Raw genomic sequence first — 26,233 nt, forward strand, 5'->3', positions numbered from 1 at the left:
GTCCACAAGAGCCTGAAACACAGCAGGGGTGTTGCACAGGCCGAAGGGCATAACCTGGTGTTCGAAATGCCCGAGTGGAGTCTGAAAAAGGCTGTCTTTCATTCACCTCCCCGGCAGATCCGCACTAAGTGGTAAGCATTACGCAAATCTAGCTTAGTGAAGATAGTCGCAGACTGAACCGGTTCAAGGGCGGAGGAGAGGAGTGGGAGGGGATACTGGTTTTTCACGGTAATGGCGTTCAAAGCCCGATAATCAATACATGGGCGAAGGGAACCATCCTTCTTAGAAACAAAAAAAACCCTGACCCTAGTGGTGAGGACGAGGCACAGGTTAGCCCAGCAGCTAAAGACTCCTTAATATATTTCGCCAGGGCCTGACGTTCTCCCTGAGACATATTATAAAAGTTCTAGGGGGCTCGTTTTGTGGGTAATACGCGGGAGAACCCCGCCGTCCAGGGCAGAAACCTGGAGAGGCGAACTCAAGGGGATTGTCTCCAGTTTAGCCTGGAGGACAAAATAATGATCAATTAAATTAAAGTCACACCCAGAATCTACCAGGGCGGATAACTTAAACGTGTCCCTTGCAGACACAATCGCTGCTTGCAAACAAAGACGCGGAGGAGAAGAAAATGTAAACTTAGGCTGGTCCGCTGGTTTCCCCGCTAAAACCGACGGACCTGATCTTTTGGCCGATCTGGACAATCCTTAATAAAGTGAGCAGGGGAAGCACAATAAATACAGAGCCTCACGCTCATACGCTGTTGCCGCTCATCTGCAGAAAGCCTAACCCGACCCAACTGCATGGGCTCCGGCAGAGAGGGAGGCGCCGCAGCGGATCTGACAGGGGTCCGCTTGATTGGAGCCGGCTGAAAAACTGGCAGTCTCCCGGTGCGGCTCTTACTCCGTGCCCGTAAGCGGTTATCTAACCGCACTGCGAGCGAGATTTATTAATTTAAAGTGGAGGGTTGCTCTACCCGTGCCAGCTCGTCCTTAAGGGACTTGTTGAGAGCCTGAAGAAAAACAGATTTTAAAGCGCGCTTCTCCTAGCCGGCCGCAGCCTCCACGGTACGAAACTCAATGGCAAAGTCTGCTACCTGTCTGCCCCGCTGTCTAAGAGTCAGTAGCCGCTGCGAATCCTGTGCCTCGTCGGACTCGGCAGCAAAGACCGTTTTAAACTCTGAAATGAATTCACTAAATGTGCAGCCGAACTGCTGACAATCGGGGAAACGGGATTCTGCCCATCTTAGTGCCCGGCCCGTTAAAAGCCGCAGGACAAAAGAAATCTTGGAGTGATCAGGAGCAAATGTTCATGGCGAACAATTGAAAGCTAGGGAACACTGGAACAAAAATCCCTGACAATCACCAGCCTCTCCGGAGTATTTTTCCGGAGTGGGCGAGGAGGTTTCGGGGACATATTCTGACGTCACCGCGGGATTAGGAGACTTGGAAGGCGTAGGCTGGAGACTAGCGTTGAACATGCCGGCATTTGGTTTTGCAACCCCAACATCGAAGAATCTAACCCTCAGATCCGATCCTGTTGTGCTGTTACCGTCCTACCGAGTGCATCTGCTGAGTCTGTTTGGCCAGAGTGTTCTTCTGTCATGTTCGCCTTAATGTGTTTGGCCCACATGCAGAAAACACTTCAGATCACAAGGGGTTTATTTAAGCTTAGAGCAACAGGAGCCACGAGGAAGATCTGCCTCTGCAGATCGGAACGGGGAACCAAAGCCAGGAGACCGGATCAGTCTGGAGAAATGAGAGACACGATTCATTTAGGGTGAAGCTAAGTGGATTCTACGGAGGTTCGTAAGCTTACCACAAAGAGCGGAAACCGAACCGGGGAGGTGAACGCCAGAGGAAGCCTTGGATCCAGGTAGAGGGGAACCGACTCGGAAGGAACCAGAGGGACACTTGAGGCGTTCCCTCGAAGGGAAACACAGGAGCACGAGAGGAGATGTCGGAGCACAAGAGGTAACCTGGGAGACACAGAGGAGGGTTTTAGTTAGCTTTCTAGGCTTTTGAGGCGAGAAGCCGTGGCCGATTAGGCATACCACAACTGTAACACTCTGGCATCCTCCCTCTGTTCGAGCACAGTTCTTATTGTGCGGCCCGGTGCTGCTGAACTGTCCGCAGGTGTGGCACCACCAACAAATTTTCCCCACTCAGCGACACACCCGCTGAGAAGCCGACCCTGATTATTGGGAGCTCAATAGTCAGAAACGTGGCACTAGAGACACCAGGGACCATAGTTAAATGCCTGCCAGGGGCCAGAACGGGCGACATAGAGTCTTACTTAAAACTGCTGGCTAAGGATAAGCGTAAATACAGTAAGATTGTTATTCACGCTGGCGGTAATGACACCCGGTCACGCCGATCGGAGGTCACTAAAGTTGGTGTTGCTTTGGTGTGTGAGTTTGCTAAAGCAATGTCGAACTCCGTAATTTTCTCTGGTCCCCTGCCTGATCTGACCAGTGATGACATGTTTAGCCGCATATCATCATTCAACCGCTGGTTGTCTAGGTGGTGTCCTGAAAACGATGTGGGCTACATTGATAACTGAAGAACTTTCTGGGGAAAACCTGGTCTGATCCGGAGATCAGATATATTTATCCATAAATCCTGATGAATCCAATCAATTACTTCGATTGCAGTCATGTCTTGATGACATCAAAAGCTGGATGACTTTAAATTTCCTGCATCTAAATTCTGACAAGACCGAAGTTTTAATCTTTGGGCCAGAGTCCTCAAAAAATAAACTTCTTAACCAATCACTTAATCTGGGTGGCATTAACCTGGCCTCTGGTAATAAAGTAAAAAATCTTGGTGTTATTTTTGACCAAGACATGTCATTTAAATCCCATATTAAACAGGTTTCCAGAGTTTCCTTTTTTCACCTCCGGAATATCGCCAAAATTAGAAACATTCTGTCCAGGAGTGATGCTGAAAAACTGGTCCATGCATTTGTTACTTCAAGGCTGGACTATTGTAATTCTTTACTATCAGGAAGTCCACAAAATGCAGTTCAAAGCCTTCAGCTGATCCAAAATGCTGCAGCAAGAGTTCTGATGAAAATCAACAAGAGGGATCATATTTCTCCAATTTTAGCTTCCCTTCATTGGCTTCCTGTTAAATCAAGAATAGAATTTAAAATTCTTCTTCTAACGTATAAAGCCCTTAATAATCAAGCTCCATCATATATCAGAGCTCTGATTACCCCGTATGTTCCTGGTAGAGCACTTCGCTCTCAGACTGCAGGTCTGCTGGTGGTTCCTAGAGTCTCTAAAAGTAGAATGGGAGGCAGATCCTTTAGCTATCAGGCTCCTCTCCTGTGGAACCAACTCCCAGTTTTGGTCCGTGAGGCAGACACCCTGTCTACTTTTAAGACTAGGCTTAAAACTTTTCTTTTTGACAAAAATTATAACTAGTGACTCATGTTACTCTCAGCTACCTTTATAGTTTTACTGCTATAGGCTTAGGTTACTGGAGTATATCAGGATCTAATTTTCTCACTATATTGAGTTCTACTGTTCTTCAATTATGCATTATGTGTTGTCATTTCTGCTTTAACTTTCTGTTCTCTCTCTTTTCTCTTCATAGTAGGTACACCTGGTCTGGCGTTCTGTTAACTGTGACATCATCCAGAGAAGACGGCTCACCCGCTACTACCATCTAATGTAGAACAGATTACTAGATCAATGTGTGCTTCTGTGCTTTTTTGTTTCTCTTGTTGTGTCTCTGTTCTGTCTTCTGTAACCCCAGTCGGTCGAGGCAGATGACCGTTCATACTGAGCCCGGTTCTGCCGGAGGTTTTTTTTCCCGTTAATGGGTGGTTTTTCTTCCCACTGTCGCTTCATGCTTGCTCAGTATGAGGGATTGCAGCAAAGCCATGTACAATGTGGCTCTACGGTTCCCCAGGAGTGAATGCTGCTTGTCGGGACTTTGATGCAATCAACTGGTTTCCTTATATAGGAAATTTTTGACCAATCTGTATAATCTGACCCAATCTGTATAATATGATTGAACTTGACTTTGTAAAGTGCCTTGAGATGACATGTTTCATGATTTGGCGCTATATAAATAAAACTGAATTGAAACTGAATTGAGAGACGGCATCCATCCTACTTTGGATGGTGCTGCTCTTCTTTCTAGAAATCTGGCTGGATTTATTAGTTCTCCTAAATGCTGACAACCCAGGGTCCAGACCAGGAAGCAGAGCCGTAGTGTAACACACCTCTCTGCAGCTTCTGTACTGTTACCCATCCATTATCCTAATGAGACGGTGTCTTTCCCACGGCCAAAACTTAACAGATCAAAAACTTATCTAAAAGGAACAAATCATAAAAACCTACTAAAAATCAATACGGTTCACTTTGAACCTAAAAATAAAACAATTAAATGTGGTCTATTAAATATAAGGTCTCTCCCTCCAAAGACTTTGTTAGTTAACGAATTGATTTCTGATAAACAGATTGATTTGTTTTGTCTCACAGAAACCTGGCTACAAGAGGACTACGTTAGTATAAATGAGTCAACTCCCTCCAATTATTCAAATTTCCACATTCCCAGACCTGTGGGAAGAGGAGAAGGAGTGGCAACCATCTTTCAGTCTGATTTATTAATTAGTCCCAGGCCAATTAAGAATAACAGTTATTTTTAACATTTAACCCTCAGTTTCCCTCATCCAAACTGCAAAGCAATAAAACCTATTCTGTTTGTTGTTTTGTATCGTCCACCAGGCCCTTACACTCAGTTTTTGGATGAGTTGTCAGATTTCTTATCTGATTTGGTGTTAAATACTGATAAGGTTATTATAGTGGGTGATTTTAACATCCATGTTGACACAGAATGTGAAAACCTTAGTGTAGCCTTTAAAACTATCCTAGATTCAATTGGTTTTGCTCAAAATGTGCATAAACCGACGCATTCTTGGCTCCATACTTTAGACCTTGTGCTGACATATGGCATTGATTGTGAAGAATTAACAGTATTTCCTCACAACCCTGTCTATCTGATCATTTTTTAATTACATTTAAGTTTAATCTAACTGAGTTCTCCACCCCCAAAAGAGGGTTCCATTATAGTAGATCTTTATCGGATAATGCTGTATCAAAACTTAAAGAGTCTGTCCCCTTTTTAATATCCTCCGTATTGCAGAAATGCCCTGTAGATGGCAGCAATGTTGTTTCTTCCAATTCACAAATAGATGTCTTTGTAAACGGTATGACTTCGTCATTGCGTTCTGCATTAGACAATGTAGCTCCCTTGAAAAAGAAGGTGATTATTCACAGGAAGCTGGCTCCTTGGTTTAATTCAGAGCTGCGTTCCTTGAAGCACAATGTTAGGAAATTGGAGAGAAAATGGCGCTCTACACACCAAGATGAATCCTACCTAATCTGGAGGAAGAGTCTATTGTTGTATAACAAGAACCTTCGCAGAGTTAGAGCAGCATATTTTTCATCATTAATTGAGGAGAATAAGAATAATCCTAGATTTCTCTTCAGTACAGTTGCCAAACTTACCCAGAGCCACAGCTCTGTTGATCCATCCATACCCTTAGCTCTTAGCAGTAATGATTTTATGGGATTCTTCATAAATAAAATTGATTCCATTAAAAATAAAATAATTGGCATCCTCCCAAACATGATTAAATCGTCCTCAGTAAGTGAGGCAGCATTGGAGGAATCCTTAGAACCTGCGCAGTGTCTGAACTGTTTAGAAGCAGTAGAGCTTTCTGAGCTATCTAAAATTTTAGCTTCATCTAAACCTTCTACCTGCATGTTAGACCCAATCCCAACCAAGTTGTTTAAGGAGGTATTCCCTCTGATCAGTGGTCCTATTTTAGACATGATTAATCTATCCTTGGTAAATGGATATGTACCACAGGCTTTTAAAGTAGCTGTTATTAAACCTTTACTTAAGAAACCATCTCTTGATCAAGATGAGTTAGTAAATTACAGACCTATATCTAATCTTCTTTTCTTATCTAAAATTCTTGAGAAAGTAGTTGCTAATCAACTATGTGAACATTTACAAAATAATGACCTACTTGAGGAGTTTCAGTCAGGCTTTAGAGCTCATCATAGCACTGAAACAGCTCTGGTGAAGGTCACCAATGATATTCTCATGGCCTCAGATAATGGACTTGTGTCTATACTTGTCCTGTTAGATCTCAGTGCTGCATTTGATACAGTTGATCACAATATTCTCCTACAAAGCATACTGTAGGGATTAAGGGAAAAGCATTAGGCTGGTTTAAATCTTATCTGTCAGACAGATTCCAGTTTGTCCATGTTAATAATAAATCTTCCTTAAACTCTAGGGTCACCTGTGGAGTACCACAGGGTTCAGTCCTTGGACTAATTCTATTTACTATATATATGCTTCCGATTGGCAAAATGATCAGACAGCATGGGATTAATTTCCACTGTTATGCTGATGACACTCAGCTATATTTATCCATAAATCCTGATGAATCCAATCAGTTACTTCGACTGCAGTCATGTCTTGATGACATCAAAAGCTGGATGACTTTAAATTTCCTGCACTTAAATTCTGACAAGACAGAAGTTGTAATCTTTGGACCAGAGTCTTAAAAAAATAAACTTCTTAATCAATCACTTAATCTGGGTGGCATTAACTTCGCCTCTGGTAATAAAGTTAAAAATCTTGGTGTTATTTTTGACCAAGACATGTCATTTAAATCCCATATTAAACAGGTTTCCAGAGTTTCCTTTTTTCACCTCCGGAATATCGCCAAAATTAGAAACATTCTGTCCAGGGGTGATGCTGAAAAACTAGTCCATGCATTTGTTACTTCAAGGCTGGACTGTTGTAATTCTTTACTATCAGGAAGTCCACAAAATGCAGTTCAAAGTCTTCAGCTGATCCAAAATGCTGCGGCAAGAGTTCTGATGAAAATCAACAAGAGGGATCATATTTCTCCAATTTTAGCTTCCCTTCATTGGCTTCCTGTTAAATCAAGAATAGAATTTAAAATTCTTCTTCTAACGTATAAAGCCCTTAATAATCAAGCTTCATCATATATCAGAGCTCTGATTACCCCGTATGTTCCTAACAGAGCACTTCGCTCTCAGACTGCAGGTCTGCTGGTGGTTCCTAGAGTCTCTAAAAGTAGAATGGGAGGGAGATCCTTTAGCTATCAGGCTCCTCTCCTGTGGAACCAACTCCCAGTTTTGGTCCGTGAGGCAGACACCCTATCTATTTTTAAGAATAATCTTAAAACGTTCCTTTTTGACAAAGCTTATAGTTAGAGTGGTTCATGTTACCCTGAGCTATCTCTATAGTTGTGCTGTGATAGGCCTAGGCTGGTGGAGGACATCAGGGTCTAATTTTCTCACTCTACTGATTTCTACTGTTCTTCAGTCTACTGTTCCCAAGTTTTGCATTGTATTACATTGAAATGACTGTCGTCATTTCAGCTTTTAACTTTTTGCTCTCTCTCTTTTTCTTCATAGTAGGTACACCTGGTCTGGCGTTCTGTTAACTGTGACATCATCCAGAGAAGACGGCTCACCCGCTACTACCATCTAATGTAGAACAGATTACTAGATCAATGTGTGCTTCTGTGCTTTTTTGTCTCTCTTGTTGTGTCTCTGCTCTGTCTTCTGTAACCCCAGTCAGTCGAGGCAGATGACCGTTCATACTGAGCCCGGTTCTGCCGGAGGTTTTCCTTCCCGTTAATGGGGAGTTTTTCTTCCCACTGTCGCTTCATGCTTGCTCAGTATGAGGGATTGCAACAAAGCCATGTACAATGCAGACGACTCTCCATGTGGCTCTACGGTTCCCCAGGAGTGAATGCTGCTTGTCGGGACTTTGATGCAATCAACTGGTTTCCTTATATAGGACATTTTTGACCAATCTGTATAATCTGACCCAATCTGTATAATATGATTGAACTTGATTTTGTAAAGTGCCTTGAGATGACATGTTTCATGATTTGGCGCTATATAAATAAATTGAATTGAATTGAATTGAATTAACCTACTGGATCTAGCTAGCTACCTGAAATAGCAGCTGCGAGCTAACCAAGTAATGAATGAGAACGTGTGGCAGCATGAACGTCAACAAAGTATTTTTTCATATTTCGGCCCGAAAAATCAACAGAAAAGGTCAAGAGTAGATGACGGGACAAACAGCCATGGTAATGTTACAAGACAAACCTTTTGTGGATGATGAAGTTTTGCAGGCAGCGTCACAATACAAGAAGCAGCAGCAGCAACCGATTTTGCCACCCTCCCGCCCAGGACAGGTTACATGCTGTCTCAAGCCAGACAGCATGCAGCCCACATAACCTTGTTATTATGTTCACTTATAAAACACTTGAAATGATCCCCCCTCTGTTTCTTTTTGCAGATCGCACACTGCATATATATATATATATATATATATATATATATATATATATATATATATATATATATATATATATATATATATATATATATATATATATATATATATAGGATTGGTGCAAAGTCATCGAGACAATACCAGCTCTCCACTGTCATACAGGGGGAATGAATGCTGTAAGGCAATGACTTGATGCAATCTGCTAGATTTTCATAGATCGAACACTGTTTACCCAATTAGAAGAATACTCTGAACTTGGCTGCGTTTTTTTGATAACCAGGATCAAATGAAATGGATATAATGGACTGAGGTTCTGTATGATTTTATTGATTTGAGTTTTTTTTGTAAAGTCCCTTGTGACAATTGGTGCAACATAAATAAGCTAAACTCAAAACTAAATTGATCCAGCAACAAGTCACATGCCGATTTAGTTTATTTATACAGCAGCACACAGACCTAAATGGATCCAATTCCCTAAACTGTAATCCTACACAGTTTGCCTGTTATAATTTGATCTTTTGACAAAGATATGAACTTGATATTAAAAAAAAATAATTACGGGGTTCTGGGGAAAAAAGCTGTGTTTAGGCCAGTAATTCCGAGCAGAGCGCATTGGGAACCTCTGCCCGGGTCAAAGAGAGAGATCCATAATAATCTGGAATTTCAACTGCTTCACACAGACAAAACGTTTCCCTGGATTCCTATACTTGGGTCCTACTGCCGTTTGGCATGTAGGTATAATATATGTAGTGAAAAAGTGTAGAAATCCAGAGGTCAGTCACGGTTTTGAAGATTGCGAGTGTGTGGATGACAAACTGAAGGACCTTCCACATCCACCGTAAAGCCATTTTTGATTGTGTTTGGGTTCTTGGACATTTTTCAGCTGAAGTATTTGGGTTTTGTTGCTGGTTGAGTTCTGAAAAAAAAAACACTTTTTCAGAGCCTCTATTCTGTTGTCGTGTTGCACTGAAAATGTTATGCTGACTTAACAGAACTTTTAACGCAAATCATAATTCTGTTAAAAAATACTGTGTGTTGTTAAATAATTCAAAAGCTTTATTAAATAAAGAATACATCTTTGTTTCCCCAGAGCCTGTTACATCATCTCCCACACTCCCTCTGTCCATCCATGAGCCGGTGAGATGCACCTGCTCCATGCAGGGCACAGGCTTCTCCTGCCCCAGTGGGGTTGGAGGTCGCCCCCCTCTCATGAAGGTGGTAACAGGGGACATCCTGGTGGACATCACAGGCCGAAACATCTCTGAGTATCTGCTCTTTACTTCAGACAGACTGCGGCTGCACAGGTAGTACTGCACAGGCCGCCTATAGCAAACTGCTTCTACACTTCTACACTAAATGAATAGTACTGAGACTTGGTGTCCTTTCACTTTACAACATGAAGCTGGATCTTTTTTCCTGGATTTCAACTCAAGTAGCGGTGGAAGTAGGCTGCAGGGGATTCATAGCCAGCTCAACATCTAGGCTACTCAGGGAGATGGGGGTGCGAGGGAAGGCCCACAGGCAGGCAATCAAGGACCTCTCCAAGGCTGCTGAAAAGGGGAGCCAGTAGCTGTGGACCAAGAGGAAGGACCTGGCCTGGGGCTCAAGTGTGTGATGGTTGATGGGAGTGAACCTGGGACGCTGGAATTCACTGCTGAACCCTCTGGGCCTATCAGTGAAACACCCAAGAAGGAGGGCGCCCACTTGAGAAACCAAGAGATGCCATCACCCACTTGATGGCCACAGTGTCTCGTCGGTGCCTTAGGTATCTATTGGGATAACAATATCTTGTCCTACTCAACAGATCAAGCTGCTTTAGTCCTGGTTTCACAGCCTTTTTTCAGCCCAGAGTTGAACACTTGCACATCTTTTTTTTAAACTGAAAATGATTGTAACAAAAAGTTATCAGGTGTATTTTATAAATGCTTATTTTTACTGTTTGCTAACCAGCTAAATACTTTCTCTCAGGGAAACCAGACTGAAGACCTGAATTCAAGCCAGATATGGTTGCATTTAAAAGGTTTATTTAAATCAGGAACCTCAGTAGATATCAAACAATGGTAAGGCGAGCCAGGTCGTAAACGTGAAGCCAGGCATGGAAAACTGCTGGACATCTACTAGCAAGAGCTTTCAACAAAAGCCTTTCTATGGCCTGACACTGACTCCACAGCCACAGGGTCGGTGGCTGCCGTGAGCTTATGTAGGGAATGAAACGGGGACAGGGTGGCTGTGGCAGACAGCAGATGGCAGCCAGGCACAAATCATGTCACCATTATGTTATATCTGCAGCATCCTCTGCACACCTTTCTGTGCTCATCAATGAATGAAATAAAACTATTAGAGTTTTGTAGGAGAAAATAGTTGGGACTGGAGCAGACACCATTGCAGAACCTTTTGGTTTATAGCTGCCCTCTTTAGCCTCAGTCTTTCACTAATCAGAACAATACTTGACACAATACAATACAATACTTGAATACGTGAATCAGATAGAATGCTGTAAGATCATCTCATTGCTGCCAAATTTCACACCAGAAAATCTTCTTTCTTAAAATAAATAAATGTCTTGGTTTGGTTTGTAACAGGTATGGTGGTTTAACTGTGGGGAATGTTCAGAAATCCATCCCTGCATCCTTTGGAAGAAGCATCCCTCCAATGGTTCGCAAGATAGCAGTACGCAGATCAGCTCAGGTGAGACAGGCAGCCTGAGGGTCCCCGCTGTACCATTACAATGTAAAGTGTTGCTTCCAAAGCGCCTCCTTGTGTCCAGGTCCTGTACAACAACAAAGGATATCACAGCATGCCGACCTATCTAAACGTACTGAATAACGCCATCCTGCGTGCCAACTTGCCTGCATCCAAAGGCAATCCTGCTGCTTATGGTAGGGAAGCTTTTTTTGCAGTTTTGTCACTTTGCACCAACTGATGTGATGAAGAAAAACATCTTTGTTTTGTGTGTATTTTCTTTGGAGGTATCACACTGACCAACCATCCAATGAACCGAACCAGTGCCAGCCTGTCTTTAGACTACTTGTAAGTTCACCAACAAACACTCATGTTTCTTACATTAAACTGATTTTAAATCTTTAACGTTATGTAGGACTTTGTCCCCAGAGGCTTCAGTTGTGTCTGCAGTCGGCACTGCCTGACCGCTCTTACACATGCCAAATAATATAGCTATGAGGTTGAAAAAGGATTGGGAGTTTGTTTTTATTTTCTTGATAGTAGGTACACCCGAGGGAGGTGGGGGACATTGAGTCTGAGTGGACCATGTTCCGTGCCTCTATTGTTGAGGTGGCTAGTCTGAGCTGTGGCAGCAAAGTTGTCAGTGCATGTCACGGCGGCAACCCTCGAACACGCTGGTGGACACCAGTGGTGAGGGAAGCCGTCAAGCTGAAGAAGGAGTCCTACCAGGCTTTATTGGCCTGTGGGACTCCGGAAGCAGTTGATGTGTACCGGCAGTCGAAGCGGCGGGTGGCTCGGCTGGTCGCCGAGGCAAAAACTCGGGCATGGGAGGAGTTCGGAGAGACCATGGAGAAAGACTTCCGTACGGCTTCGAAGCGATTCTGGTCCACCATCCGGCGTCTCAGGAGGGGGAAGCAGTGCAGTACCAACACAGTTTACAGTGGGGGTGGTGTGCTGTTGACCTCGACACGGGACGTCGTGCGTCGGAATACTTCTAAGACCTCCTTAATCCCACCAACATGTCTTCCATTGCGGAAGCAGAGCCTGTGGACTCTCAGTCGGGTTCTCCCATCTCTGGTGCTGAGGTCGCCGAGGTTGTTAAAAAGCTCCTCTGTGGCAAGGCCCCGGGGGTGGATGAGATTCCCCCTGAGTACCTTAAGGCTCTGGATGTTGTGGGGCTGTGTTGGTTAACGCGGCTCTGCAGCATTGCGTGGACATCGGGGGCAGTTCCCCTGGATTGGCAGACTGGGGTGGTGGTCCCCCTATTCAAAAAGGGGGACCGGAGGGTGTGTTCCAACTACAGAGGAATCACACTCTTAAGCCTCCCTGGTAAGGTCTATTCAGGGGTTCTGGAAAGGAGGGTCCGTCGGATAGTCCAATCTCGGAATCTCGGAAGAGCAGTGTGGTTTTCGTCCTGGCCGTGGAACACTGGATCAGCTCTACACCCTCAGCAGGATCCTGGAAGGGGCATGGGAGTTTGCCCAACCAATCTACATGTGCTTTGTGGATCTGGAGAAGGCATTCGACCGTGTCCCTCTAGGGATCCTGTGGGGGGTACTCCGGGAGTATGGAATACCTTGCCCTTTAATAAGGGCTGTCAGGTCTCTGTATGACCGGTGTCAGAGTCTGGTCCGCATTGCCGGCTGTAAGTCGGACTCGTTTCCGGTGAGAGTTGGACTCCGCCAAGGTTGCCCTTTGTCACCGATTCTGTTCAGAACTTTTATAGACAGAATTTCTAGGCGCAGCCAAGGTGTTAAGGGGATCCGTTTTGGTGGCCTTAGGATTGTGTCTCTGCTATTCACAGATGACGTGGTCCTATTGACTTCATCAGGACGTGATCTACAGCTCTCACTAGAGCGCTTCGCAGCCGGTGGCAAAGCGGCCGAGATGAAAATCAGTGCCTCCAAATCCGAGACCATGGTCTTGAACCGGAAAAGGGTAGAGTGCCTCCTCCGGGTTGGGGAGGATGTTCAAGTATCTTGGGGTCTTGTTCACGAATGAGGGGAAAATGGAGCGGGAGATCGACAGGCGGATTGGTACGCCGTCTGCTATGAAGCGGGCGCTGTACCGATCCGTTGTGGTGATGAGAGCTGAGCCAAAAGGCGAAGCTCTCGATTTAACGGTCGATCTACGTTCCTACCCTCATCTATGGTCATGAGCTTTGGGTCGTGACCGAATGCTGCTGGATACAATGCCCCCGGATACAAGCGGCCAAAATGAGTTTTCTCCGTAGTGTGTCTGGGCTCTCCCTTAGAGATAGGGTGAGGAGCTCAGTCATCCGGGGAGGACTCAGAGTAGAGTCGCTGCTCCTCCACGTCGAGAGGAGCCAGTTGAGGTGGCTCGGGCATCTGGTTAGGATGCCTCCCGGACGCCTCCCTGGTGAGGTGTTCCGGGCACGTCCCACTGGGAGGAGGCCCAGGGGAAGACCCAGGACATGCTGTAGGGACTATGTCTCCCGGCCGGCCTGGGAACGCCTTGGGATTCTCCCGGAGGAGCTGGCCCAAGTAGCTGGGGAGAGGGACGTCTGGGCCTCCCTACTGAAGCTGCTACCCCCGCGATCCGACCCCGGATAAGCGGAAGAAGATGGATGGATGGAAGGTAGACCTGGTCTGATGTTCTGTTAGCTGTGACATCATCCAGGGGAGGCAGATCATCTGATATTACCATATAACATAGAAATGATTCCTGGATCAATGTGTGCCTCTGTGCTTTTTGTGTCTCTGCTCTGTCTTCTCTAACCTTCAGTCAGTCGAGGCAGATGACCGTTCACACTTAGCCTGGTTCTGCTGGAGGTTTTCCTCCCTGTTAGAGGGGAGTTTTCCTCTCTTCAATTATGTTCAGTATGAGGGATTGTTTTATGAAATGTTTATTTCAGGATCGGGAGAGATCGGCAAACACAAATAAGGACTCAAACACTGTTTCTGTTAGAATATAAGGCAAACATTTATTATTATTCCCCACAGAATACAGCACATCAAAACAATTAGCTCTTCACACACGCAAAGTAGCAAGCATTAAAGCAACAAGCTTTCAAACAAACGTGACGCTCAACAGATTCTCAGAATCAGCTCTTACCATTGACACGAACTGGGAGCCCTCAGTCCTAGGTTAAGATCAGCGTTCACGATGCCGGTATCCACACACGAACTCACGGCAGACTCACCGGGCTGAGGGCAGTCTCCTCTTTATATACTTGTAAACAAAGAGTCAGATGTGGAGCGAGAGTGGCCATCTCTCACTCAACAGCTGCCCTGCCTCCCTAAGCATGTTTCCCAAAACATCAACCGTTCCCAGCACCTCAGCAGTGTGCGAAGCAAAATAATATGAGTGCACTCAGAATACAGCAAATATAAGCAAAATAAGAAATACAGAATCAGTCTTTCCCACAACACATTGTCATAGGTTCCCACCACAAGTTAAAACAAGTTATAGCACAATAACATATGTGGTTCTTAGTTTTATGTGAGCAACATAACAGGCACGAGCATGTATGTTGCTCTTTAAAACTAACCAGTTTTTCCCAAAATACATAGTCAAAGAACAAAAATAACTCTTTAATATATCAGGGATTGCTGCAAAGCCATCGTCAATGCAGACGACTTTCCACTGTGGCTCTACACAGCTCTACATGAGAAGTGAATGCTTCTTGTCAAGACTTGATGCAATCTGCTGGGTTTCCTTTGATAGAAAACTTTTTAAGCAATCTGTATGATTTGATTAAATTTGACTTTGCAAAGTGCCTTGAGATGGCGTGTTGTGAATTGGAGCTATATACATACAATTTAATTGAATGGAATTGAATTGAAAATTTAATAGAGCCAAAACAGTTAAGTGTTTACAGTCACCATGGGCATGAATAATTTTGGGATTTTTAACTCTTGGAATACGCTTTAAACCAAGAATTGGGAACACAGGCTTAAATTTTAAGTTTTCCAAATATTGAAACATACTTTAACATTCGGTTAAAAGAGATGAGTTTCAATTTGACGCCTGTTTTTTCTAGATCCTGGTGTTATTGTGTCTGGATGTTTGACAACTATTCTCAACAGAATTGGAAGAGTTTTTGTTTTTTTTGACTGGTTTATTTCCTGATACAAGCTGGGCTTTTGAAGCCCATTTTTAACACGCTTAGGTAGAATCAACCAGTTTTATCTTCTCAAAACCAGATTGGAGTAATTTTACTAATGGAACACCAGATTGTGTCCAGGTTTTAATAAATAGCCATCAATTTGAGATAGGTTTGAAGAATATGGAAATGGTCTTTTTTTTTTTTGTATCCAAGTTGTGCAAAGCACCAGTTCCACTGGTGGACATCCCATAGCAGGATGCTGGCCTCCATCATACTTGATTGTCGTTGTCTTCTGAGGTTGAAAAGACTTACCATGACTCCTCCATGCAAACGTTTGACTCTAAAACCTTTCTCAAGAAGCATTTGGCTTTTCCGTTTGGGCAGCTTTAGGCAAAATTGAAGGTGGCGATTTTGGAACAGCTTCTTTTTTGGTTGGCAAGTGCTCCAGCAGCTAGAGGTGAAAAAAGGGAGAGTCGAAAAGCTGAACACAGGTGGAGAAAGACCAGACTTCAGGTTCACTATGACATCTATAAAGAGTCTTTACAGATATAACTTACAATTGGAAAATGCAAAGGGAATCTTTCTTCTCTGAGAGCATCAACAAAAACATTAATAATGCTGGTGCCTTATTTGCCACAGTCGACAGGTTAACAAATCCTCCTGTGTCCGTGGCTTCCAAACTCTACTCCACCAGGGCCCACAATGAATTTGCTAACTTCTTTACTGAGAAAATCTTAAATATTAGAGGATCAGTTTGTACATCCATACCAACTCTAGAACCAAAGCTGTATTCAGCTGGAACTTATCCTGACAAAATGTCCCAATTCAGCCAAATAAACTACAAAAGCTTAGAGGAGATCATTCAGCAGCTAAGTTCCTCCTCCTGCTGCCTTGATGTTCTACCTACAGTTTTCTTTAATAAAGTTTTGCCTGTCATAGCGTCTGATTTGACTCAGATAATAAACACCTCCCTTCTGTCAGGTGTTTTCCCCCAGTTCCTAAAATCAGCAAATATCAAACCACTGCTGAAAAAGAACAATTTAGACAAACTACTACTCCTGAACTACAGGCCCATCTCAAACCTCTCCTTTATCAGTAAGATTAATGAAAAAGCTGTATTTCAACAATTAAACACCTTCTTCACAACGACCAGCCGCTTTGACGTTTTCCACTCTGGCTTCCATGCTCTCCACAGTACAGAGACCGCCCTTATCAAGGTGTTTAATGACATCTTTATAAATACAGACTGTGGAAAAACCATAGTGCTGGTTCTGTTGGACCTCAGTGCAGCATTCGATACTGTTGATCACTCCATCCTGTTAGAGCGCTTGGAAAACTGGGTCGGCCTTTCTGGTACAGTTCTCAACTGGTAGAGCACATCACTCCAGTTCTAAAGTCCTTACACTGGCTCCCTGTATCTCAGAGAATAGACTTTAAAATCCTTCTGTTAGTTTATAAATCCGTGAATGGCTTAGCACCTCAATACATCACAGACTTGTTATCAGTGTATCAACCATCCAGGCCACTTAGGTCGTCTGGCCTCAGCCTTCTCTGCATACCTAAGAACCAGAACCAAACACAGAGAAGCAGCATTTAGTTCCTATGCTCCACTTATCTGGAACAAACTTCCAGAAAACTGTAAAAGTGCTGAAAGCCTGAGTTCCTTTAAATCAACATTAAAAACACATCTGTTTAGGATTGCCTTCAACTGTTCTAATCGAACTGTATTACTAAAATATAATTAGTTTACTTTGTATTCCAACTGCTTTTACTTGTTTGCTTTTAATTTTTATTTTCCCATGTTCTATTTTGTTTCTGCATTTTATTCCTGCTTGCTTTTTTTCTGTTTTATTTTCCTATATTTTAATCATGTAAAGCACTTTGCATTGTCTCTGTACTGAAATGTGCTATATAAATAAATTTGCCTTGCCTTGCCTTAGACCTTGGTAAAGTAGTGACATATCCAAATAACTGAACTGGTGATCTTGACTATATGCTGTTGCTTACACTCTATACAGTTCTTCTTAAAATGTTCGGTGAGTTCCGTCATCATCCCAATTTTTCAGAGTGCTGTTTAGCCTGATGACTGCTACCAAACCTGTCCTGTTTAAGTTGCAGTAGGAAGTTTAGATTTTGGTTTAAAAGACATTCTTCACAGACGAAAAAAGTTTAAGTAAAAGAGATACTTCATATCTAAGTATGTCTTCTAACTGTAGATAGTAAATATCATTTTCATTTAGGAGCCGAGCACCAAACGGTCTAATCTAGAAAATGATGCAAAACAAAGGAAATTAAACTCATTAGTGGAGAGAAAGTATTCAAATCTGAAACAGTAGTTTTCTTATGTCAATCTTTTTTGTAGAATCAATCAAGCAATGATTAAAATAGCTGTTAATAATCGAAGTCATTCAGCCTAGGTGTAATTACAGTACAATTGGCTTATACTTACTCATCTCCTCTATATCTGCAGGCTCCAGGGAACAGATGTGGTGATCGCCATCTTCATTATTGTTGCCATGTCCTTTGTACCTGCCAGCTTTGTGGTTTTCCTGGTTGCAGAGAAATCCACTAAAGCCAAACACCTGCAGTTTGTCAGTGGCTGTGACCCCATCATCTACTGGCTGGCCAACTATATTTGGGACATGGTGAGCAGGACAAACATGCTTTGTCTCTGTTACTTATACAGAGACTGCAGCCTGTGTCCTGCTCTGAAGATGTTTTTGTTACCCCTTTTTCCCCAGCTGAACTACCTGGTACCTGCAACGTGCTGCGTTATTATTCTGTTTGTATTCGACCTGCCAGCCTACACCTCCCCAACCAACTTCCCAGCTGTCCTCTCCCTCTTTCTCCTCTATGGGTGAGATTGTAACATTCTTGTTGTCTGGCATGACCAGTATTATGATGCTGCCTGATTCTACTTTGCATCTTGACCCAGGCAACCTCTCCTTGCAGGTGGTCCATCACTCCCATTATGTACCCAGCATCCTTCTGGTTTGAAGTTCCCAGTACTGCCTATGTGTTCCTCATCGTCATCAACCTCTTCATAGGCATCACTGCGACTGTAGCCACTTTTCTGCTGCAGCTGTTTGAGCATGACAAGGTGCTTGACGACAACAACTGCACATTGCGGCGCTCATTATCAGGATTTGACATCAATAATTTGTCTTAACCATGCCACATCTCAAAGATAAAAACTCTGTGTCAGACTACCATTATTCATTGTACTTAATAAAAAAACATCCAACTGATAAGAATTAAAGATGATGTTTAAAAGCCCAAAACAAAAATGATGCTTTCTGCTGCAAAAACAGTTATAAGATTATTTATCACATATAGATATTCTTATTTAGAGTTTTATACTCAGACTTAAGCAGAGAAAGCTCAATACATTTGATGAATATTTCTGTGTCAAGCAGAAGAATCAAGTGTTTATGCTTATGCTGCCGAGAAGAATTAGCATAAGATGCTGATTCTAGCTGGTTAACCCACCCACTGCTTTACAGATGTGTCATTAATAATTCATCATCTGTTGGTTTATAGTTGGGTGGGTTCTTACAACCAGCTGACTTACAGTGTGCAGCAACAGGTAGGGGAGGGGCAGGCATTACTCTGCTCCCTACATACAGAGAAACCTCAGGTCACTTTCTCTGAGGTACAAAGTACCATAAACCATAGGAAGTGTACGATAGAAGATGGTTGGGGTTTTAAACCCGTAATGATTTTTAAACCTCAGGTAGAGGGATCCATGTCTAACTGCATTTATTTCTCAATCATTTTCTTCTGCTTCAGGATCTGAAGAGAGTCAACAGCTACCTAAAGTCTTGTTTCCTCATTTTCCCCAACTACAACCTTGGTCACGGTCTGATGGAAATGGCCTACAACGAGTACATCAACGAATACTACGCCAAAATCGGTACTAACATCATTGAGCTGCTACACATGGAGTGCAGCAGGATAGGGGACAATCCCTGTTGTGCTTTCATAAACCCAAGTTCTGACCGTTACTGAACACAACATGATGAATCCGTCAGCCCTTGAAACTTGTATTATGGCGGTTTCAGGCGCAAAATAGACAAAATACTACCTAGCTAGATTTGCAGCTCTTTTTCCAAGGATGCAGAGTGAGACCCTTAACTTCACCTCACTTTGTTTCAGATGAGCAAAATGTAACGTTCTCCTAAATCCTTCTCAGATAGAAACAGTTTTCTCATATATTGCTTAAGCAGACATAAGTTGTCCTGCTTGTTGGACCTGTTACAGGCCCAACGTATTCAAACTCTGAAACAAACTGTGTTTTACAGGTCAGTTTGACAAGATGAAGTCTCCATTTGAGTGGGATATTGTGACTCGCGGACTCGTTGCTATGACGATTGAGGGCTTTGTTGGCTTCCTCATCACCATCCTGTGCCAGTACAACTTTCTCAGGAAACCCCCGTGAGTGTGACAGGGTTTAATTTCATGTCAGTGACTGATTCCATTCTAACTGATCTGTCCAGCTCCAGCTTTCTGTTGAGTAGTTTTACTCACCCAACTAACTTCTTCATACTTTTGAAGAAGGTCTTCTTTTTTCTCATTGAACTGACTTCACAGCCAGTATAAACAAAGGGCTGTTCAGCCTGACTACATTTGCCAGTATAAACAGTTAGAGTTTGCAGCCTCTTTGCTTAAAGATAATAGCATTTCTAACATATTTGTATCAAAGACATTTAATATGGAAGAAGTGCGAGATGATGCCGGCAATGATGAAACATGGATGACCGTGGTGGCTGATATACATACCGGGTCTGATGCTAAGTCAGACATGTTACAGTCTGTGCTTCTGACAGTCAGTAGGATTGATTATAACAGTTAATCAGAAAGCTGTGGTGAGGTTAGAGGTCACAGTGAATAAACGCAGGTACCTGCTTAGACTCCTGCTCAGCACAGTACAACCTGCAACTATATCTATATCTTTTGAAGTTGGATTTACTTGAGTTAAGGCTCTGGAGTTTGTGCACAGTTACAGACGAGGAACACATGGCTAAGAGCAGATGTAGTTATGGTTATTTGCCCTGTTTTTTGGGGGGTTTAAACTAGTTAGGTTTTTTTTTTCTTTTTTGCTTATTTGTATGTTTTCACTTTGTTTTTGTGTTTCTATCATTTACAAGAAACTGTTACCCATCATCTCAAAAAGTCTACTGTCCTGAAGCACAGCGCAGTAAAAAACATATGGGTATACCTTCTGTCAAATTTTGATTAGACTTTAATGGTCCCGCCCCTTTTTAATTGACCTTAGGTGACCCCCCTGCCCCACATGACCGTCACGTGACCCCACTCGTGACCCTCATGTGACATCCCCCCTCCCACTTTAATCATTAATACTGCTATAATTAATATAATTATTATTGCTATAATTAATAGCATTATTATTATTAATAATAACAATATTATTACTACTATCATTTTATTTATATTATTGTAATTATTTAAAGTTATTTCTAATTATTTAACTCTGTTATACACACCCAATCTTTATGATCTTTTATTTATATTATTGTAATTAGTTAAAGTTCGCCTGCGTGGGAGGAGACACAAGGGGGAAGATCTCGCCTTCTTTCAATCACCTGATCCCTCAACACAAAGACTGTTTATTTCTCTCTACAACCCTCGCACTATCATGCTTTATCCATTAAGAGCTGACACCCTGTCATCAAAAAAAAAATCGACAGCATGCATCAAGTCACGCCTTTACATATCCTAAAAAAAAACCATCACACAAACAACACAATTGTAACGCTCTGGACGGGCGGACCCAGAAGACAACACGACAGGTCAGTGGCGTTGGAATCAGATTTATTACTCGTGCAGGAAAAACAGCTCAGGGGTGATAGCAGGCAGCGTCTAGCTGGAAGCTCCTTACAGAATCCGAGTGGGGAGGGAAGAGTCGACTGAGCCGAGAGGGGAGGATCAGAGCAGACTGACGCCGCACGGGTTTTGCAGAATCCAAATCCAGGAAACGGTCCGAAGGTCAGAATCCAGTGGGCAGTCCAGTAGGGCAATCCAAGATCAGGGTCCAGTCCTGGTAACAGGCAGAGCTCAGAGGTTAGGGGATTGATCAGGCTCGGTACTCACAGGCGGATAAAAGTTCTGGTACACGGGAGTCAGTCCGAAGGTGGGAAGAAGGTAAATCTGGAGACAGGTCGGGTCTTCAGAGGTTCAGGTGGAGGCAGGATGGGGTCAGGCAGGCTCATGAAACAGGAAACAGAAAAAGGTCATACACAGGCAGGTTAGTCAGAAAATGCTGGAATGCTCTCACCACTATGGCTCAAGATATTCTGGCACTGGCTCTGGGTCTCAGGGCTGCTTAAGTAGAGGCAGAAACAGGAGGGGCAGCTGAGAAGATTAGCAGGAGCAGGTGTGTCAATTAACTGGTCCTCAGGAGTGGTATCATTACACAATGCCTGTATTATGTATATAAAGCTCCTTCTCCTCCCGCCTAATCGAACGCATACACGGTGACTCCCCCGAAACTTGTCACAAGTTCCTTCTGCACGGGTCGTCAGTAATGCTCAGATTCACGCCGAGGGTCAGAACGCAGGATCCACGTACACGATACGCTTCTTCAGTAAGTTATCTTTTCTAATGAATATATTCTAACCCTCTCTCTAAGAGTTCTTCACGCAGTGTCTGTTTTTAAATTATATGTTGAATACACAGTGGGGGAATCCTCTCTATGACGTCTTAGGAATCCCCTCGATGACGATACTGCTCATACCCTTACGCTTTCTGCTGTGTAACAATATATGTTTAATTATTTTTCAGACCTCACAGGTGTGGAGCAAGAAAATTTTGTTTTAACACCATTGAACTACGGTAGGATTCACTTTTATTTTAATATATCTGTTTAAAAATACTAATACGTTGTTTTAACCATTTTCTTTTTATTCTTTTAGGTTTTTTTGATCGGAACGTTCTAAAAGGTGAGGAAACACTGAGCAAAAACCAAGCGATATAATCCTTGTAATGGATAGCTTGTGAAAAATAAGTGGTTTCTGTGTTCTTTCTGTGGGGTTCCTTGTTTGGTTCCTTAGATAATGAAGGATATGGGGTAAAAGCGGTTCCATAATAAACTTGTACATAAAAGGATAGTTGTGTCCATATTAGTCAGAAGTTGTGCATAAAAAACATTTGTAAACTCATAATAATTTAAATCACATTCAAAAGATACAACATACAGTTTAAATAGTTACAACTTCAATAACTAATAAATACAAATTTCAAGTTTCAATTTGTGCTTTACTCTTTATGAACACAAACAGCAGCGGCTGCTTGAGAATACGGATTTTTTCTTTGAGAATACAAATTCACAACAGTGGTCTGACGTCACGGTTTCCAAGGCTGGTTAATGGAGCACAGAGTGCGAAGATAGGAGCAGCGCATGCGCTCTTCAGACTGACCGTCTCTGAATGCACCGCGGCTGCAGCTTCATTCCAGACAGCGCAGAGCTCACAGTGGTAAGTTAAACATTCCCTTTTCTGCTGCTGCTGCTGTTCAAAAGTACGTTTTCAGATCGTTTGAGGCGAGAACATTATACTTTTAAGCTTCCCTACGTGGCCTGTTTACAGAGTTAGTGCGTAATTAAAAAAAAGAGTGATTTATTTGTTTTGTGTTTATCAGGCTGACGCGTGTTGCTTTATTAACTCAATAATTGCTGGAATAAATTGTAAATGTCTCCCAAGAATGACAGCATCATATAAAATAGGGCTGGACGATAATTTAATAACAATATATATCAGTCGAAAGACGTGTGGCACAATAAGGGGAAAAAAGGATCGATAAAACAGTGTTTCCCGCAGGAATTTGCTTATGCGAGGCGGACCGACTCGCGGAGGGGGGGCTGGACGACACGTTTTCCGCGGACCGACTCGCGGAGCGGGGGGGGGAACGGACCGACTCGCGGAGCGGGGGGGTGGACGACACATTTTCCGCGGACAGACTCGCGGAGCGGGGGTATCCATGTGTTTTCTCCATGCCATTCACGCGCGTGTTAACGTCACTTTTTTTTTTTTTTTTTTTTTTTTTTTGGAATGTTGGCGTGGCGGCCGCCACGCCAAGATAGCGCTGCGGGAAACCCTGTAAAAGTTGGTTATAGAGACAGTTTTCCTTTCTTCCTTTTAACCTAGTTGATGCTACAGTCACTGCTTCCTCTCAACCAATCGTAATCGCGGACCCAGGCACGCCGTCACAAAGCTCCGCCCTCTCAAACCACAACACAGAGCACGTGAATATGTCGCAGCAAGGAGCGGCGGGGGATATTGTCCCAAAACGGGGTTTTACTAGTTCGCCAGTCTGAAAGAAATAAACCAGTGATTTGTAAAACTTGCAAGGAACCGGTAAAAACAAAGTCTGGTAACGCAACCAACTTGTTTCATCACGTAAGCCGCTCACTACCGCAGCAGCGCAAGCCGTTTTAGCCCCGCGCTGCTCCGCGTCATCTTCTTAGGAATCTTCTGGAAGTTCTTCCAAAACAAAGCAGGTATAGCAACTAAACTGGGCTTCCTTCTTTGTGATAAAATGACAAAGCGTCCTGGCGGCATAAGGACATCACGCATGCAGTAACATGCTTCATAGTGATGGACATGAAAAACCTGGCTTCAAACTCGCCACTCTTGATCCGCGATATAAAGTTCTGGTACGCAAGTTTTTCTCTAACAGCGCTGGTCACTTGAGTTTATTCTTTGTCAGTATTTAATAACATCACCCAGGTCTCTTAAGTTGAGTTATTTTTCTTTAAAAAAAAATCAGTTATGGTTAAAAATGTTGGGTAAATAAGAATTTATTTGGGATTGAGTGTTTGTGTGTGATATATTAAAATTAAGTCATTTAGCAATATTATAAGAGCCAGGTTTTAAATCTTTTTGATAATTATCTATCCATCAATATGCATTTTTTTATCAATATGCTTTTTTCTATATTGTCCAGCCCTAATATAAAATCTATAAATAAATAAATTCTTTAAATGTTTTTCCTAAGTGAGTTTCCTCTGAGTGAGGACACGAAAAATTGAGAAGAGAAAGTGGGAAAGAAAACAATGGTAACAATATATGAAAAAAAAAAAACATTTATTTTGGACAAATGTTTTAACTTTGGAACAGAATGAAGGTGTAACATATTCAACAAATTAACAGTTACTAACGTGGTTTAAAACAAATAAATAACTTCTATTAACATCTTATACAAATAGACAACACCTACAAACATACAATTAAAAATAGTTGGAATGGAAATTAATTCACTGATTATTTTATGTATTGTTACAGGTGGTGAAAAAAATGAAATGAAGCAGCACGTGTACATGACTAGAACGGATCTACATTAGGTCAGGTGTAGTCATGTTCACTTAAACATGCAGCCAGCTGGAGCAGCTTCCTGTCTTCAGCCGCCGGATGGCGTCCTCCTCTGGGTCAACCTCCTCATCATCTAGCTGATCACCTGCTGCTATACTAATACTGTGAAGGATGCAGCAGGCGCCGATTACTTTTGGGGCAAACGTCGGGCGGACCTCCAGCACCCTTAAGAAGATGAAACGCCACCGTGTCTTCAGACCACCAAAGACACACTCAACGATGTTTATCAGCCTTGTCGTGGTGCCTGTTGTAGCGTGCCTCCACTAGACCTGTACCAAATAAAAAATTCACTTGTAATTTAGGTAATATGCTGATCTGTCTTAATCTTCTATCCAATTAATATAATCTATGTACCAATTGTGTTCATTGTTGGCTCTATTTAAGGACAAGAAGGTAAGAGATCTTACTGGCAAGCTGTCTTCCTATAGGATGCACCACAGGCCAGCCAGCAGAGGGTCACCAGCACCTCTATCTCCTGTGGCCATCCATGGACCTTCTGGATGGGCAGCAGCTGAAGGAGGAGGACGATGGTGGCCCTGTCTAGCCTGACGGCTGGTTTCAGGTCCCCTTCATTAAAAAATATTTTGAGGATTGGCACAGAAGTGTTTATCCTCACATATTTTGTTTCTGTTTCTTCCTGTAAATAAAAAATGCCAAGTGTTACCATAATTGTTTTTTTCAATTCTCACCTTTTCACACCATAAAACTATATGTGGTTAACATGCAGATTATTATAGCTCTCAAGAAAGAAAGGGTCAAATGTATAGTAGTAAATGTAACAAATGGCTTCCCTTCTCTGGTATTTCTACCATTTCACTGAAAGAATGAACTGAACTAACTGCACATAATTTATAGATTAATCGCTGTAAAGGTGGACAGACAGAAATAACTTTTCCTTAATGAACAATGCTGTGAAGGTTAGACAAAGTAGCTTAACTCTACTCCCTTTACTGTTACTAATATATAAAAATTGTTTTCATTTTAATTATTTACAGATAGTCACAATTTCAACGTGATCACATGTTTAATACCATCCTCAATGTTGTTTTTTTAAAGATAAAAGTAGGAAATAGGCTGTCAGTCTTAAAAAACCTACCAGTTGGCACAGACGCTCAACGTCAGACTTTTTATTTAAATTATGCACTAACTCTGTAAACAGGCCACGTAGGGAAGCTTAAAAGTATAATGTTCTCGCCTCAAACGATCTGAAAACATACTTTTGAACAGCAGCAGCAGAAAAGGGAGTGTTTAACTTACCACTGTGAGCTCTGCGCTGTCTGGAATGAAGCTGCAGCCGCGTTGCATTCAGAGACGGTCAGTCTGAAGAGCGCATGCGCGGCTCCTATCTTCGCACTCTTTGCTCCATTAACCAGCCTTGGAAACCGTGACGTCAGACCACTGTTGTGAATTCGTATTCTCAAAGAAAAAATCCGTATTCTCAAGCAGCCGCTGCTGTTTGTGTTCATAAAGAGTAAAGCACAAATTTAAACTTGAAATTTGTATTTATTAGTTATTGAAGTTGTAACTATTTAAACTGTATGTTGTATCTTTTGAATGTGATTTAAATTATTATGAGTTTACAAATGTTTGTTATGCACAACTTCTGACTGATATGGACACAACTATCCTTTTATGTACAAATCTATTTAGAAAGCTCTCTTACCCCATAGAAGGAGTCCTCAGAAGAACTTGAAGTGAAGCACACCTCCCTCAGTCGTATGGAAGAA

General features: G+C 42.6%; 1 protein-coding gene across 7 annotated transcripts in view; it reads left to right on the forward strand.

Annotated features, from left to right (window-relative positions):
* Window positions 1–26,233, forward strand: part of abca2 (ATP-binding cassette, sub-family A (ABC1), member 2) — a 243,795-nt gene that overhangs the window by 157,868 nt on the left and 59,694 nt on the right. For 5 of the 7 annotated variants that reach the window (XM_036144715.1, XM_036144717.1, XM_036144718.1 and 2 more), the window contains 9 exons: window positions 9,460–9,673; window positions 10,952–11,057; window positions 11,137–11,248; window positions 11,339–11,399; window positions 17,591–17,765; window positions 17,862–17,977; window positions 18,073–18,220; window positions 18,910–19,033; window positions 19,422–19,554. In XM_036144715.1, the coding sequence (XP_036000608.1) occupies window positions 9,460–9,673; window positions 10,952–11,057; window positions 11,137–11,248; window positions 11,339–11,399; window positions 17,591–17,765; window positions 17,862–17,977; window positions 18,073–18,220; window positions 18,910–19,033; window positions 19,422–19,554 (1,189 nt within the window). Of the gene's footprint in view, window positions 1–9,459; window positions 9,674–10,951; window positions 11,058–11,136; window positions 11,249–11,338; window positions 11,400–17,590; window positions 17,766–17,861; window positions 17,978–18,072; window positions 18,221–18,909; window positions 19,034–19,421; window positions 19,555–21,921; window positions 21,973–22,052; window positions 22,080–22,190; window positions 22,200–26,179; window positions 26,229–26,233 lie in introns of those variants that run through there. The other 2 variants (XM_036144720.1, XR_004932179.1) reach the window with 2 other exon arrangements.

The sequence above is a fragment of the Fundulus heteroclitus genome, chromosome 12 (genome assembly GCF_011125445.2).
Source record: "Fundulus heteroclitus isolate FHET01 chromosome 12, MU-UCD_Fhet_4.1, whole genome shotgun sequence".
NCBI classification, from domain to species: domain Eukaryota; kingdom Metazoa; phylum Chordata; class Actinopteri; order Cyprinodontiformes; family Fundulidae; genus Fundulus; species Fundulus heteroclitus.